This window comes from Heptranchias perlo, chromosome 15, assembly GCF_035084215.1.
Source record: "Heptranchias perlo isolate sHepPer1 chromosome 15, sHepPer1.hap1, whole genome shotgun sequence".
In the NCBI taxonomy this organism is placed as follows: Eukaryota; Metazoa; Chordata; class Chondrichthyes; order Hexanchiformes; family Hexanchidae; genus Heptranchias; species Heptranchias perlo.
In genome coordinates this window covers 8706452-8719854 of record NC_090339.1, presented here as the reverse complement: position 1 = coordinate 8719854, position 13403 = coordinate 8706452, and the positions used below count along the sequence as shown (strand labels likewise).

Here is a 13403-nt window from a genome sequence, read left to right as displayed (position 1 = left end):
GGCCACTGCACAGAGATCAGCTGAAGAAAATTGAAGTTTTTTAAAAAAAAAAAAAATTTCATGTACATGAACACCAGGACGTGTGCGCAGTGTGTGTGAACATCGTATGGCTGCAGAGATAGTGGATGCATTGGTTATGATCTTCCAAAATTCCCTAGATTCTAGAACAGTCCCTGTGGATTGGAAGGTAGCAAATGCAACCCTGCTATTCAAGAAAGGAGGGAGAGTGAAATCAGAACTACAGGCCAGTTAGCCTGACATCAGCCGCCAGGGAAAATACTGGAATCCATTATTAAGAAAGTGGTAGCAGGGCACTGAAATCGTAATATGATTAGGCAGAGTCATCATGGTTTTATGAAGGGGAAATCGTGTTTGACAAATCTATTAGAGTTTTTTGAGTGTGTAACTAGCAGGGTAGATGAAGGGGGACCAGTGGATGTAGTATATTTAGATTTTCAAAAGGCATTCGATAAGGTACCACAAAAAAGCTTTTACGCAATATAGGGCTGATGGGGTTAGCATGGATTGAGGATTGGTCAATGGACAGAAAACAGAGAGTAGGGATAAATGGGTCATTTTCAGGTTAGCAGGCTGTAACTAGTGGGGTGCCAGAAGGATTGGTACTTGGGCCTTGGTTATTTACAATCTATATTAATGACTTGGATGAAGGGACCAAGTGTCATGTATCCAAGTTTGCTGACTATACAAAGCTAGGTGGGAAAGTAAGCTGTGAGGAGGACACAAAGAAGCTGCAAAGGGATATAGACAGGTTAAGTGAGTGGGCAAGAAAGTGGCAGATGAAGTATAATGTGGGGAAATGTGAGGTTATTCATTTTGGTTGGAAAAATACAAAAACAGATTATTTTTTAAATGGTGAGAAACTATTAAACGTTGGTGTTCAGAGGGATTTGGGTGTCCTCGTACAAGAAACAAAGTTAGCATGCAGGTACAGCAAGCAAATAGGAAAGCAAATGGCATGTTGTACTCTAATCCCCTTGCAATAAAGGCCAAGAGTAAGGAAGTCTTACTACAATTGTACAGGGCTTTGATGAGACCTCACCTGGAGTACTGTGTACAGTTTTGGTTTCCTTAAGGAAGGATATACTTGCTTTAGAGGCAGTGCAACGAAGGTTCACTGGCTTGATTCCTGGGATGAGAGAGTTGTCGTATGAGGAGAGATTGAGTAGAATGGGCCTATATTCTCTGGAGTTTAAAAGAATGAGGTGACCTCATTGAAACATACAAGATTCTGAGGGGGCTTGACAGGGTAGAGGCTGAGCGGTTGTTTCCCCTGGCTGGAAGAGTCTAGAACTAGGGGGCATAGTCTCAGGATAAGGGGTTGGTCATTTAAAACTGAGATGAGGAGAAATTTCTTCACTGAGGGTTGTGAATCTTTGGAATTCTGTACCCCAGACGGCTGTGGATGGTGTGTCGTTGAGTATATTCAAAGCTGAGATGTAGATTTTTGGACACTAATGGAATCAAGGGATATGGGGATAAGGCAGCAAAGTGGAGTTGAGGTCTAAGATCAGCCATGATCTGATTGAATGGCGGAGCAGGCTCGAGTGGCCATATGGCCTACTCCTGCTCCTATTTCTTATTTACAATGTGCACATTGTAGTGATTTTGTTAAAAGCAGCATTTTCTTCAGTTGGTCCTGTTCACAACACAAGGGGTGTCTAAAGGGGGAATAGGAGGGAAAATGCATGTGGTATGAAATTGGATATGGGTTTCAGGAATCAATCTCACTTGTTGGTTTTGTAGCTAACATACTCCTGGACTTGGAATTTTTTTTTTATTCCTTCATGGGATGTGGGCTTCGCTGGCAAGGCCAGCATTTATTGCCCGTCCCTAATTGCCCTTGAGAAGGTGGTGGTGAGCCGCCGCCTTGAACCGCTGCAGTCCGTGTGGTGAAGGTTCTCCCACAGTGCTGTTAGGAAGGGAGTTCCAGGATTTTGACCCAGCAACGATGAAGGAACGGTGATATATTTCCAAGTCGGGATGGTGTGTGACTTGGAGGGGAACGTGCAGGTGCTGTTGTTCCCATGTGCCTGCCGCCCTTGTCCTTCTAGGTGGTAGAGGTCACTAGTTTGGGAGGTGCTGTCGAAGAAGCCTTGGCGAGTTGCTGCAGTGCATCCTGTAGATGGTATGCACTGCAGCCACGGTGCGCTGGTGGTGAAGGGAGTGAATGTTTAGGGTGGTGGATGGGGTACCAATCAAGCAGGCTGCTTTGTCCTGGATGGTGTCGAGCTTCTTGAGTGTTGTTGGAGCTGCACTCATCCAGGCAAGTGGACAGTATTCCACCACACTCCTGACTTGTGCCTTGTAGATGGTGGAAAAGCTTTGTGGAGTCAAGAGGTGAATCACTCGCCACAGAATACCCAGCCTCTGACCTGCTCTTGTACCCATAGTATTTATGTGGCTGGTCTAGTTAGGTTTCCAGTCAATGGTGACCCCCAGGATGTTGATGGTGGAGGATTTGGCGATGGTAATGCCGTTGAATGTCAAGGGGAGGTGGTTAGATTCTCTCTTGTTGGAGACGGTCATTGCCTGGCATCAGGCGCAAATTTACTTGCCACTTACCAGCCCAAGCCTGGATGTTGTCCGGGTCTTGCTGCATGCGGGCACAGACTGCTTCATTATCTGAGGGGTTGCAAATGGAACTGAACACTGCAATCATCAGCGAACATCCCCATTTCTGACCTTTATGATGGAGGGAAGGTCGTTGATGAAGCAGCTGAATATGGTTGGGCCAAGGACACTGCCCTGAGGAACTCCTGCAGCAATATCCTGGGGCTGAGATGATTGGCCTCCAACAACCACTACCATCTTCCTTTGTGCTTGGTATGACTCCAGCCACTGGAGAGTTTTCCCCCTGATTCTCAATGACTTCAATTTTACTAGGGCTCCTTGGTGCCACTCGGTCAAATGCTGCCTTGATGTCAAGGGCAGTCACGCTCACCTCACCTCTGGAATTCAGCTCTTGTCCATGTATGGACCAAGGCTGTAATGAGGTCTGGAGCCGAGTGGTCCTGGCGGAACCCAAACTGAGCATCAGTGAGCAGGTTATTGGTGAGTAAGTGCCGCTTGATAGCATTGACGACGACACCTTCCATCACTTTGCTGACGATTGAGAGTAGATTGATGGGGCGGTAATTGGCCGGATTGGATTTGTCCTTTTTGAGAAAAGGACATACCTGGGCAATTTTCCACATTGTTGGGTAGATGCCAATGTTGTAGCTGTACTGGAACAGCTTGGCTAGAGGCGCGGCTACTTCTGGAGCACAAGTCTTCAGCACTACAGCTGGAATGTTGTCGGGGCCCATAGCCTTTGCTGTATCCAGTGCACTCAGCCATTTCTTGATATCACGTGGAGTGAATCGAATTGCTTTGGAGACAAACTATTAAGACGGTTCTTGAGCAGGACCGAAAACGAGCATACTTGTTTCCAAAAGGTCATTGGATTCAACAAAGGACTGTGCAAATCTGATGTCCTGTGGGGCGTCAAACATGGGATAATTCAGTGCGTCTCACTTAGGGAAGAGCACAATTTCAGAAAGTATGAGATATGGGAGTATTCACCGATGCAGTGGCTGTTGCTCTTTTGAGCTTAGAGTTTGGAGACAGTGTAACAACATGTAGGTTGTTTATGAATCCCAAGAACAAGATAGCCCTCTGATTCGGCATTAATTGCTACTATTGCCTCATTTAATACTGAAAAGGGTGTCAGTGACTCTTGAACCTGACATCCCTGTGCCTGCCAACTCCTCTTCCCTTCCCCCTAGCAACTGTGATTTTCTGTTATTCTCTGTGCTGACTGAGTTGCATTGGTATTTTGGAGACCTGTTTAGTCTAACCCATTTTTATTTGCATATCTGCTCAAGGTGGTGGATAATGGCTCTGGGAAATGAGAGATTTTTTTCAACTTTACTACTAATGAAGACAGTATTTACACTCTTGTCATAGAACCGTGAAAAAAAAACAGTACAGAAGGGGGCCATTCGGCCCATCGTGTCCGCGCCAACTTGAAGAACAACCAGGCGCCCATTCTAATCCCACCTTCCAGCATCTGGTCCGTAGCCCTGCAGCTACAGCACTTTAGGTGCAGGTCCAGGTACTTTTAAAAAGAGTTGAGGTCCCTGCCTCTACCACCAATTCGGGCAGCGAATTCCATACACCCACCACATCTGGGTAAAAAAGTTTTTCCTCACGTCCCCTCTAATCCTTTCGCCAATCAGCTTAAATCTGTCCTCTAGTTCTTAAACTCTCCGCTAGGGGAAACAGGTACTTCATGTCTACTCTATCTGGGCCCCTCATAATTTTGTACACCTCAATCAAGTCTCCCTTCAGCTTCCTCTACTCCAAGGAAAACAATCCCAGCCTATCCAATCTCTCCTCGTAGCTGTAATATTCAAGCCCTGGCAACATTCTTGTAAATCTTCTCTGCACTCTCTCCAGAGCAATTACGTCCTTCCTGTAATGTGGTGACCAGAACTGCGCACAATACTCCAGCTGAGGCAGTACCAGCGTTTTATACAGTTCCATCGTTATATCCCTGCTTTTGTATTCTATACCTCGGCTAATAACGGAGAGCATTCCGCATGCCTTCTTCACAACCGTATCTACCTGTACTGCCATCGTCAGGGACCTGTGCACATGCACTCAAAGGTCTCACTTCCTCTACCCCTCTCAGTATATTCCCGTTCACTGCGTATTCCCTTTTACTGTTTGCCCTCCCAAGTGCATTACCTCACACTTCTCCGGGGTTGAACTCCATTTGCCACTTTTCTGCCTACTCCACCAACCCATTGATATCTTCTTGGAGTCTACAGCTATCCTCTTCACTATCAACTACATGGCCAATTTTTGTGTCGTCTGCAAATTTGCAATCATGCCCCCTACATTCAAGTCCAAATCATTAATATATACCACAAACAGCAAGGGACCCAACACTGAGCCCTGTGGCACACTACTGGAAATGGATTTCCATTCGCAAAGACATCCATCGACTTTTACCCTTTGTTTGCTTTGTACACCTAGGCACAACTGCAATTCAGTGCAAAGCTCTCCGTGTTTCACAATGCATTCTCCTTTACCTACCCCCAAACATATAGAAATTTCCATTTCTATCACGGGGCTTTATTTTTGCCGAGCAAATTTGCTTGAATTGGTGCTAAACACTAAGATGATTCTGCTTCATTTGACAACTAGTTTTAAAACTGCCCGTATTCCTTTCAGTCAAGGTGCTTAAATGAAGTTGTAGAGTACGGTCGCCCACCCTGCTTGTCAGAGCAGATACGTTATTGGCACACTGTTGCCAAGTCTCCCAGCCCCTTTTACAGATGTAGTCCCTAAAAGTAATTGCATATTTCCAATAAGTGACCATAAATTTAAACAAAAAAAACAATATTCTTGTTTCATTCTTGCTAATTAACGGGAATTCGATTGTAAATACAGCCAAGTTAGGGAAACATCAATAGTTCAAGTTCACTTAATTGGAGTTAATTTGTACCTCAAAACTAGGAGAATGAATAGATTAAATGACTGAAATTTGAGGCAGAAATTGAAAATGCTGGAATCACACAGCAGAACTCTGACAAAGGATCACACCCAAAACATTAAGCTGGCTTTTGTCTTCACAGTTGCCAGAGGGACCTGCCATGAGATTCTAGCCTTTCCTATTTGTTTTAGATTTCCAGCGTTTGCAATGTATTGCTTTTTATCTATCCCATCTCCTCACTTTACACAATTTGAACTCTTCGGGCAGTCGCTGCAAACTGAGGGCTTCGGTGGCCCGCGGACATTCCTGAGTTGTCTGTCTTAGCAATAATTCATTGAAAATGACCCATTGCTGAACAATTTTGACCAGACTTTAAATGTAAACTGACAAGAAGCCTTTTCAGCCGAGAATGAACAGTCTACTTGTTCCTGCAAACCTACATGGAAGTTATGACAACCTGAATAACAATCAAAAATGAATATTTGCATTGTTCTACTTTCCTAAAGTTCAGCTACATCGTTGTTTTGCCTCATACGTATAAGGAATGATGCTAGTGGGGGCCGCGCTTACAGGGAGCATGGGTCAAGGAATCTGGGCTACAATATTGTAGACTTGTCCCAGGCCCGTGCTGTCTGTGAGGACAGCTCTCTGCTGGAAGTGCAGGATGGTGGAATTGCCCCACCAATAGGGTAAAATAGATATGATTGCTATAATGGTACCAAGGATGAGGGACTTCCGTTACATGGAGAGTCTAGAGAACCTGAGGTGGTGGCTCTTAGAGCAGAGGTTAAAGGGAGATTTAATAGAAGTGTTTATTTTGATAGAGTAAATAAGGAGAAACTGTTTCCACTGGCAGGAGGGTCGGTAACCAGAGGAATCATAGAATCATAGAAGTTTACAACATGGAAACAAGCCCTTCGGCCCAACATGTCCATGTCGCCCAGTTTATACCACTAAGCTAGTCCCAATTGCCTGCACTTGGCCCATATCCCTCTATACCCATCTTACCCATGTAACTGTCCAAATGCTTTTTAAAAGACAAAATTGTACCCGCCTCTACTACTGCCTCTGGCAGCTCGTTCCAGACACTCTCACCACCCTTTGAGTGAAAAAATTGCCCCTCTGGACCCTTTTGTATCTCTCCCCTCTCACCTCGTTATAGACTCCCCTACCTTTGGGAAAAGATTTTGACTATCTACCTTATCTATGCCCCTCACTATTTTATAGACTTCTATAAGATCACCCCTAAACCTCCTACTCTCCAGGGAAAAAAGTCTCAGTCTATCCAACCTCTCCCTATAAGTCAAACCATCAAGTCCCGGTAGCATCCTAGTAAATCTTTTCTGCACTCTTTCTAGTTTAATAATATCCTTTCTATAATAGGGTGACCAGAACTGTACACAGTATTCCAAGTGTGGCCTTACTAATGTCTTGTACAACTTCAACAAGACATCCCAACTCCTGTATTCAATGTTCTGACCAATGAAACCAAGCATGCCGAATGCCTTCTTCACCACCCTATCCACCTGTGACTCCACTTTCAAGGAGCTATGAACCTGTACTCCTAGATCTTTGTTCTATAACTCTCCCCAACACCCTACCATTAACAGAGTAGGTCCTGGCCCGATTCGATCTACCAAAATGCATCACCTCACATTTATCTAAATTAAACTTCATCTGCCATTCATCGGCCCACTGGCCCAATTTATCAAGGTCCCGTTGCAATCCTAGATAACCTTCTTCACTGTCCACAATGCCACCAATCTTGGTGTCATCTGCAAACTTACTAACCATGCCTCTTAAATTCTCATCCAAATCATTAATATAAGTAACAAATGACAGCGGACCCAGCACCGATCCCTGAGGCACACCCGCTGGTCACAGGCCTCCAGTTTGAAAAACAACCCTCTACAACCACCCTCTGTCTTCTGTCGTCAATCCAATTTTGTATCCAATTGGCTACCTCACCTTGGATCCCGTGAGATTTAACCTTATGTAACAACCTACCATGCGGTACCTTGTCAAAGGCTTTGCTAAAGTCCATGTAGACCACGTCTACTGCACAGCCCTCATCTATCTTCTTGGTTACCCCTTCAAAAAACTCAATCAAATTCGTGAGACATGATTTTCCTCTCTCAAAACCATGCTGACTGTTCGTAATCAGTCCCTGCCTCTCCAAATGCCTGTAGATCCTGTCTCTCAGAATACCCTCTAACAACTTACCCACGACAGATGTCAGGCTCACCGGTCTGTAGTTCCCAGGCTTTTCCCTGCCGCCCTTCTTAAACAAAGGCACAACATTTGCTACCCTCCAATCTTCAGGCACCTCACCTGTAGCTGTCGATGATTCAAATATCTCTGCTAGGGGACCCGCAATTTCCTCCCTAACCCCCCATAACGTCTTGGGATACATTTCATCAGGTCCCGGAGATTTATCTACCTTGATGCGCGTTAAGACTTCCAGCACCTCCCTCTCTGTAATATGTACACTCCTCAAGACATCACTATTTATTTCCCCAAGTTCCCTAACATCCATGCCTTTCTCAACCGTAAATACCGATGTGAAATATTCATTTAGGATCTCACCCATCTCTTGTGGTTCTGCACATAGATGACCTTGTTGATCCTTAAGAGGCCCTACTCTCTCCCTGGTTACTCTTTTGCCCTTTATGTATTTGTAGAAGCTCTTTGGATTCTCCTTTGCCTTATCTGCCAAAGCAATCTCATGTCCCCTTTTTGCCCTCCTGATTTCTCTCTTAACTCTACTCCGGCAATCTCTATACTCTTCAAGGGATCCACTTGATCCCAGCTGTCTATGCATGTCATATGCCTCCTTCTTCTTTTTGACTAGGGCCACAATCTCCCGAGTCATCCAAGGTTCACTACTTCTACCAGCCTTGCCCTTCACTTTATAAAGAATGTGCTTACCCTGAACCCTGGTTAGCACACTTTTGAAAGCCTCCCACTTACCAGACGTCCCTTTGCCTGCCAACAGACTCTCCCAATCAACTTCTGAAAGTTCCTGTCTAATACCATCAAAATTGGCCTTTCCCCAATTTAGAATTTTAACTTTTGGGCCAGACCTATCCTTCTCCATAGCTATCTTAAAACTAATGGAATTATGATCACTTGTCCCAAAGTGATCCCTCACCAACACTTCTGTCACCTGCCCTTCCTTATTTCCCAAGAGGAGGTCAAGTTTTGCCCCCTCTCTAGTCGGGCCATCCACATACTGAATGAGAAATTCTCCCCCAACAGCATCCAAAACGGTATACCTGTTTGAGAGGGGGATGGCCACAGGGGACCCCTGCACTACCTGCCTGCACATCTTACTCTGCCTGGTGGTCACCCATTCACTTCCTGCCTGTACACCCTTTACCTGCGGTGTGACCAACTCGCTAAACGTGCTATCCACGAGTTTCTCTGCATCGCGGATGCTCCACAGTGAATCCACCCGCAGCTCCAGCTCCGAGATACGATCGGTCAGTAGCTGCAGGTGGACACACTTCCTGCACACATGGTCGGCAGGGACACTGGTAGTGTCCATGACTTCCCACATCTTGCAGGAGGGGCATATCACGGGTGCGAGGTCTGCTGCCATGACTTGCCTTAGCTCAGTTACCCCTTTTTAAATTACGTTGAAATTAGAAAATGTTAACTATACTAGGGACCTAGGTTCACTTAAAAAAAAAAACACTACCTGCTATAAAACCTGCAGACCTTCCCTTTCTTATTACTTACAGTAAAATGGTAGAAATACTCACCTGAACCTACTCACCAATCAGCTGCCTCCCCTGTGCCGCGTCACTTTCTGACTGGTGACGTCACCCCGAACTCTGCCGCTGGTCTCAGAGTCTCGCTTTCTCCGCGCTGTTTATATCCCCGCTCTGGTCTCGCTCTTTCCCGCCGCTCACCGACTGAACTCCCGCTTTCTCCACTCTGTTTATATCCCCGCTCTGGTCTCGCTCTTTCCCGCCGCTCACCGACTGAACTCCCGCTCTCTCCGCGCTGTTTATATCCCCGCTCTGGTCTCGCTCTTTCCCGCCGCTCACCGACTGAACTCCCGCTCTCTCCGCGCTGTTTATATCCCCGCTCTGATCTCGCTCTTTTCCGCCGCTCACCGACTCAGACACAGATTTAAGGTGATTAGCAAAAGAGCCAGAGGTGAGAGGAGAAATTATTGTGGAATTAGTGAATTATGATCTGGAGTGCACTGCCTGAAAAGGTAGTTGAGGCAGATTCAATAGTAACTTTCAAAAGGGGGCTAGATATTTACTTGAAGGATAAAAATTGCAGGGCTCTGGGGAAAGAGCAGGGGATTGGGACTAATTGGATAGCTTTTTCAAAGAGCCGGCACAGGCACGATGGGCTGAAGGGCCTCCTCCTGTGTTGTAAGATTCTATGTAATGGTTACAGGGTACACATTTGTTAATGAAATAGTGCAACTAAATTGGTCAATGTGGGGGTTGGCTAAAATCAGGGTGATAGATGAGTGGCACTTTGGGCTGGGTGGGATGCGGGTGTTAGAGTTCTGGATGGGTGGATCTCAAGGTGTCCATGGAAAATAGTCTGAAGGTGATAAAGGCATGAGCGAGGGTTTCAGTGGCAGTGTGGGTGAGCTAGGGAAGGAGATTGGTGATGTTTTGAAGGTGCAAACTGGCAGTCCTAGTAGTGGACTAGATATGGATGGGTGTTGAAGCTCAACTTGGGGCTCGAAGGACACTGAGATTGTGTACTGTCAGGTTGTGTTTGAGCAGACTTGCAAGGAGAGGGGCGAGATCGGGGATAGAATGCGTAGTTCCCTATCTGGAGCAGAACATGGCAGCTTTGGCCTTGACCACTCAGCCACAAAAAAAAATTCTACCTCATCTACAACTTGATAAAATTAACAATCTCAATTAACTGAAGAAATGTTGAGCTGGCATTTAAATATTTTGTTTGCTTGAAATGAGCAGTACAAAGTAAGTTCTACATTTTTATTGCTGGTGTGTTACACCGTAATTGTGTTTTGTTCCTTCAGACCACTAAAACGCAGGAGGAACAACCAAAGGTGGAAAGCACTGCTACTCCACTTGCAGAGGACTCCCCTCAAAAACTACCAAAATCAGAAGTTGCTTTTGTGCCAGCAGAAGGTACTAACCAGCATCTCTACTATTCTCCACCAGTTTAGACATTAACAACCTATATGTTTAATATAGAATCAGTGTGCAGTAGGTGCTAGAGCTTTTATTTTATGTTTATATGTATGTTTGTATATGTTTTATTCAAACAGGGAGGTTATAATCTTGTAACAGACAGTGTGTTACTATGCTGCTAAAGCACAGCTTGGTGTAAAGCCACAAATTGCAGCACCATTCTGGGTAAGTTAGAGGCTAACTGTTCTCTCGCAGGTCAATTAGATATCAGACTGACTTTTGTGCCTTTTTCTAAGGGTACCTGTTTTAAAAAGTAAGTTCTGTTAAAGGGGAAGTTTCTCTGTACACTAGAAATAATTGGCTTTCTATTTTTTCACCAGTGACGCCTGAAGTGCAACGGTCACGTCAGTGTCTTTTTAGTAGTTGATGTGAAGCATGTTTCAAAAATTCAATATGAAGTGACGCTCACCTTTCTCTTTCTTGTACAGCGGAAAAGCAAATTATTGTGCTTGACCCTAGCTTGATGGACCACGGTCAGTCAAATCCTGAAGATACAGACTTGTACAGCACTCGAAGTTAAGGGCCCAGATGACTGCAGAAGTTTACAATATGTTTTCCGGTGTTTTAAAGAGTTTTTGTTGGTAGTGGAATAAATTTGTAAATCGGGAACCTTTAATAGTCACCATCTATGCCAATGTGTGAATTTTCTTTATTATGCAGTGCCTATTTATTTGTACCTCTGATAATGTGTCGATTATGAACCTGTCTCCTGTTAGAAATTTTACACATTCAATTGACATGTTTAATAAAGAAATGAGATTGCTGTTTCTGTCTGTACCACGTTGTTTAATGGTGTACGGTATGTCTATAAAATAAATATTGAGTAACTGCAGGAATGCCATGTAGACTTTTGTTCCAAGGAATGCATGAGATGATCTGGTTCTGGTGAGAGCTAATTGGGACTGTTGTTTTAGCAGTACTCTTTCTCCTCTTCCTACCAAACTCTGGAACATTATTCAGAGGGCATGAAACTAAATTTAGTACTTGACATTGAATTCTGATCTGTTCTACCTGTAAATTTTACTGGTTTTCAGCTGAGGATATGGGGAGAGAAACTCTTTCGGAAGCTGCCATCCAAGTGCAAAAAGTGTATAATTCTCTGTTCTTGTACACAGACTTTGTTCGCCTTGGTGAGCACAATAGGTGCATTTAATTGAAATCCGATTTTGTTGTTGCACAGTACCACAGGTTTACTTTTGCTTTCTGAATGCAGGCCCCAATTCCTAAATCTCACTATTCCCCTTCTGTATCCTGCTCCAAGGCCACTCAACTGCTGTGAGCTGTGGTAAAGTGGCTTAGCTGAGTCTGCCTCCTCCCCTTTGGGGAAAACGCTTTTCAAGAAAAGGCACTTGCTTGGTGGGGAACCATAGAATCTTACAGCACAGAAGGAGGCCATTGGACCCATCGTGTTTGTGCCAGCTCTTAGAGACATCTACGAAGGAACAGAGCTTTCAATCAGGTTATTTTTGAGAGAGTACAAATTACAAAAGTTTCTAACACAAATAATCACGGTCCCTCTGATTTAGGATTTTTTGTGAAAAGTGGATGGAATTGTATCACCAAAACACCAGTAAATCAGTACATTTGAAAATAATTCTTTTAAAGGGTTAAGGGGTTTCAAGGTGTCTTTTTAAAAAGTCACATCACTCAGATATCTGTACTTGTATTTACGCCTTTTGCATGCTCGGAATCCTAAAGCATATAATAGCCAATTAATTACTTTTGAAGTGTAGTCACTGTTATTTAGTAGGTAAACACAACTGCTAATTTTTTTGCAAGGTCCCCACAAACAACAAAAGAGATAAAAGACCAGATAATCTGTTTCGGTGGCATTGGCTGAGGGATTAATGTTGAGCCATGGGGTCTTTTACCTCCATTTGAACAGACCTACAAGGCCTTGGTATGTCTCATTTGAAAGGCAGCATCTCTGACAACACACCACACCCACACTACTGCACTGAAGTGTTAGCCTAAGATTCTGTGCTCTCAAGACTTGCAACCCACAACCTGCTAACTCAGAGGTGAGAATGCTACCAAACAACCCCCTGGGGCACAAAACCTCTGAAAATACTTGAATCAAAAGCAGTGCTCATTCTAAGTGGGATTCGGATGAGTTGGAAGGTATTGAAAATATTAGTTAACACCAAATTTTTTGAATTAAATATTAGTGCAGTGTACATCCAGACTTCTCAAGATTTCATTCACACTTCATGTGATAAATGCATGTCAAGGAGTCTCTTGCATCTGTTTAAAAAGATGGATTTTTCTCGAGTCAAGGCCAATAGTATTGCACACAAGAAATTATTAACATTCAAAAGTAAATACAAGCATCCAGTAGAGGGGGAATAGAAAATACTAAAAGGAACTGATTAAATGTAGCTCGCAGATCTTGCCTCGTTCTCCAAGATCAGCAGCAATGGACTTAATTGACACCAGCTGGAGAAATTAAGTAATTATACCAATATCCAGCTCAAGAAGCTCAAGATTGACATTGCCTAAAAAGTTCTAGAGTATAACAACTTTGCCTTAAAAGAGGAACACATTGCACGAAATAGAGTTACCATTGTTGGCATCTCAATCATCCCTCATTGCTTTATTGTAAGTGAGGCAGATGGGAGCAGATGTTTTGTGAAGAAATTCTATAGCATCATGGATGGTGACAGTAGATTTCCTAATTAATGATTTCACAAGACAGGTGCAAAACAAGG

At 44.1% G+C, this 13403-nt stretch overlaps 1 protein-coding gene across 2 annotated transcripts in view; it reads left to right on the top strand.

Annotated features, from left to right (window-relative positions):
- LOC137332857 (MICOS complex subunit MIC27-like) overlaps positions 1 to 11527 on the top strand; it is a 61991-nt gene extending 50464 nt beyond the window's left edge. For both annotated transcript variants that reach the window (XM_067996818.1, XM_067996819.1), the window contains exons 8-9: positions 10521 to 10632; positions 11124 to 11527. In XM_067996818.1, the coding sequence (XP_067852919.1) occupies positions 10521 to 10632; positions 11124 to 11215 (204 nt within the window). In that variant the 3' untranslated portion in view covers positions 11216 to 11527. The remainder of the gene's footprint in view (positions 1 to 10520; positions 10633 to 11123) is intronic.
- Positions 11528 to 13403: the final 1876 nt, after the last annotated feature.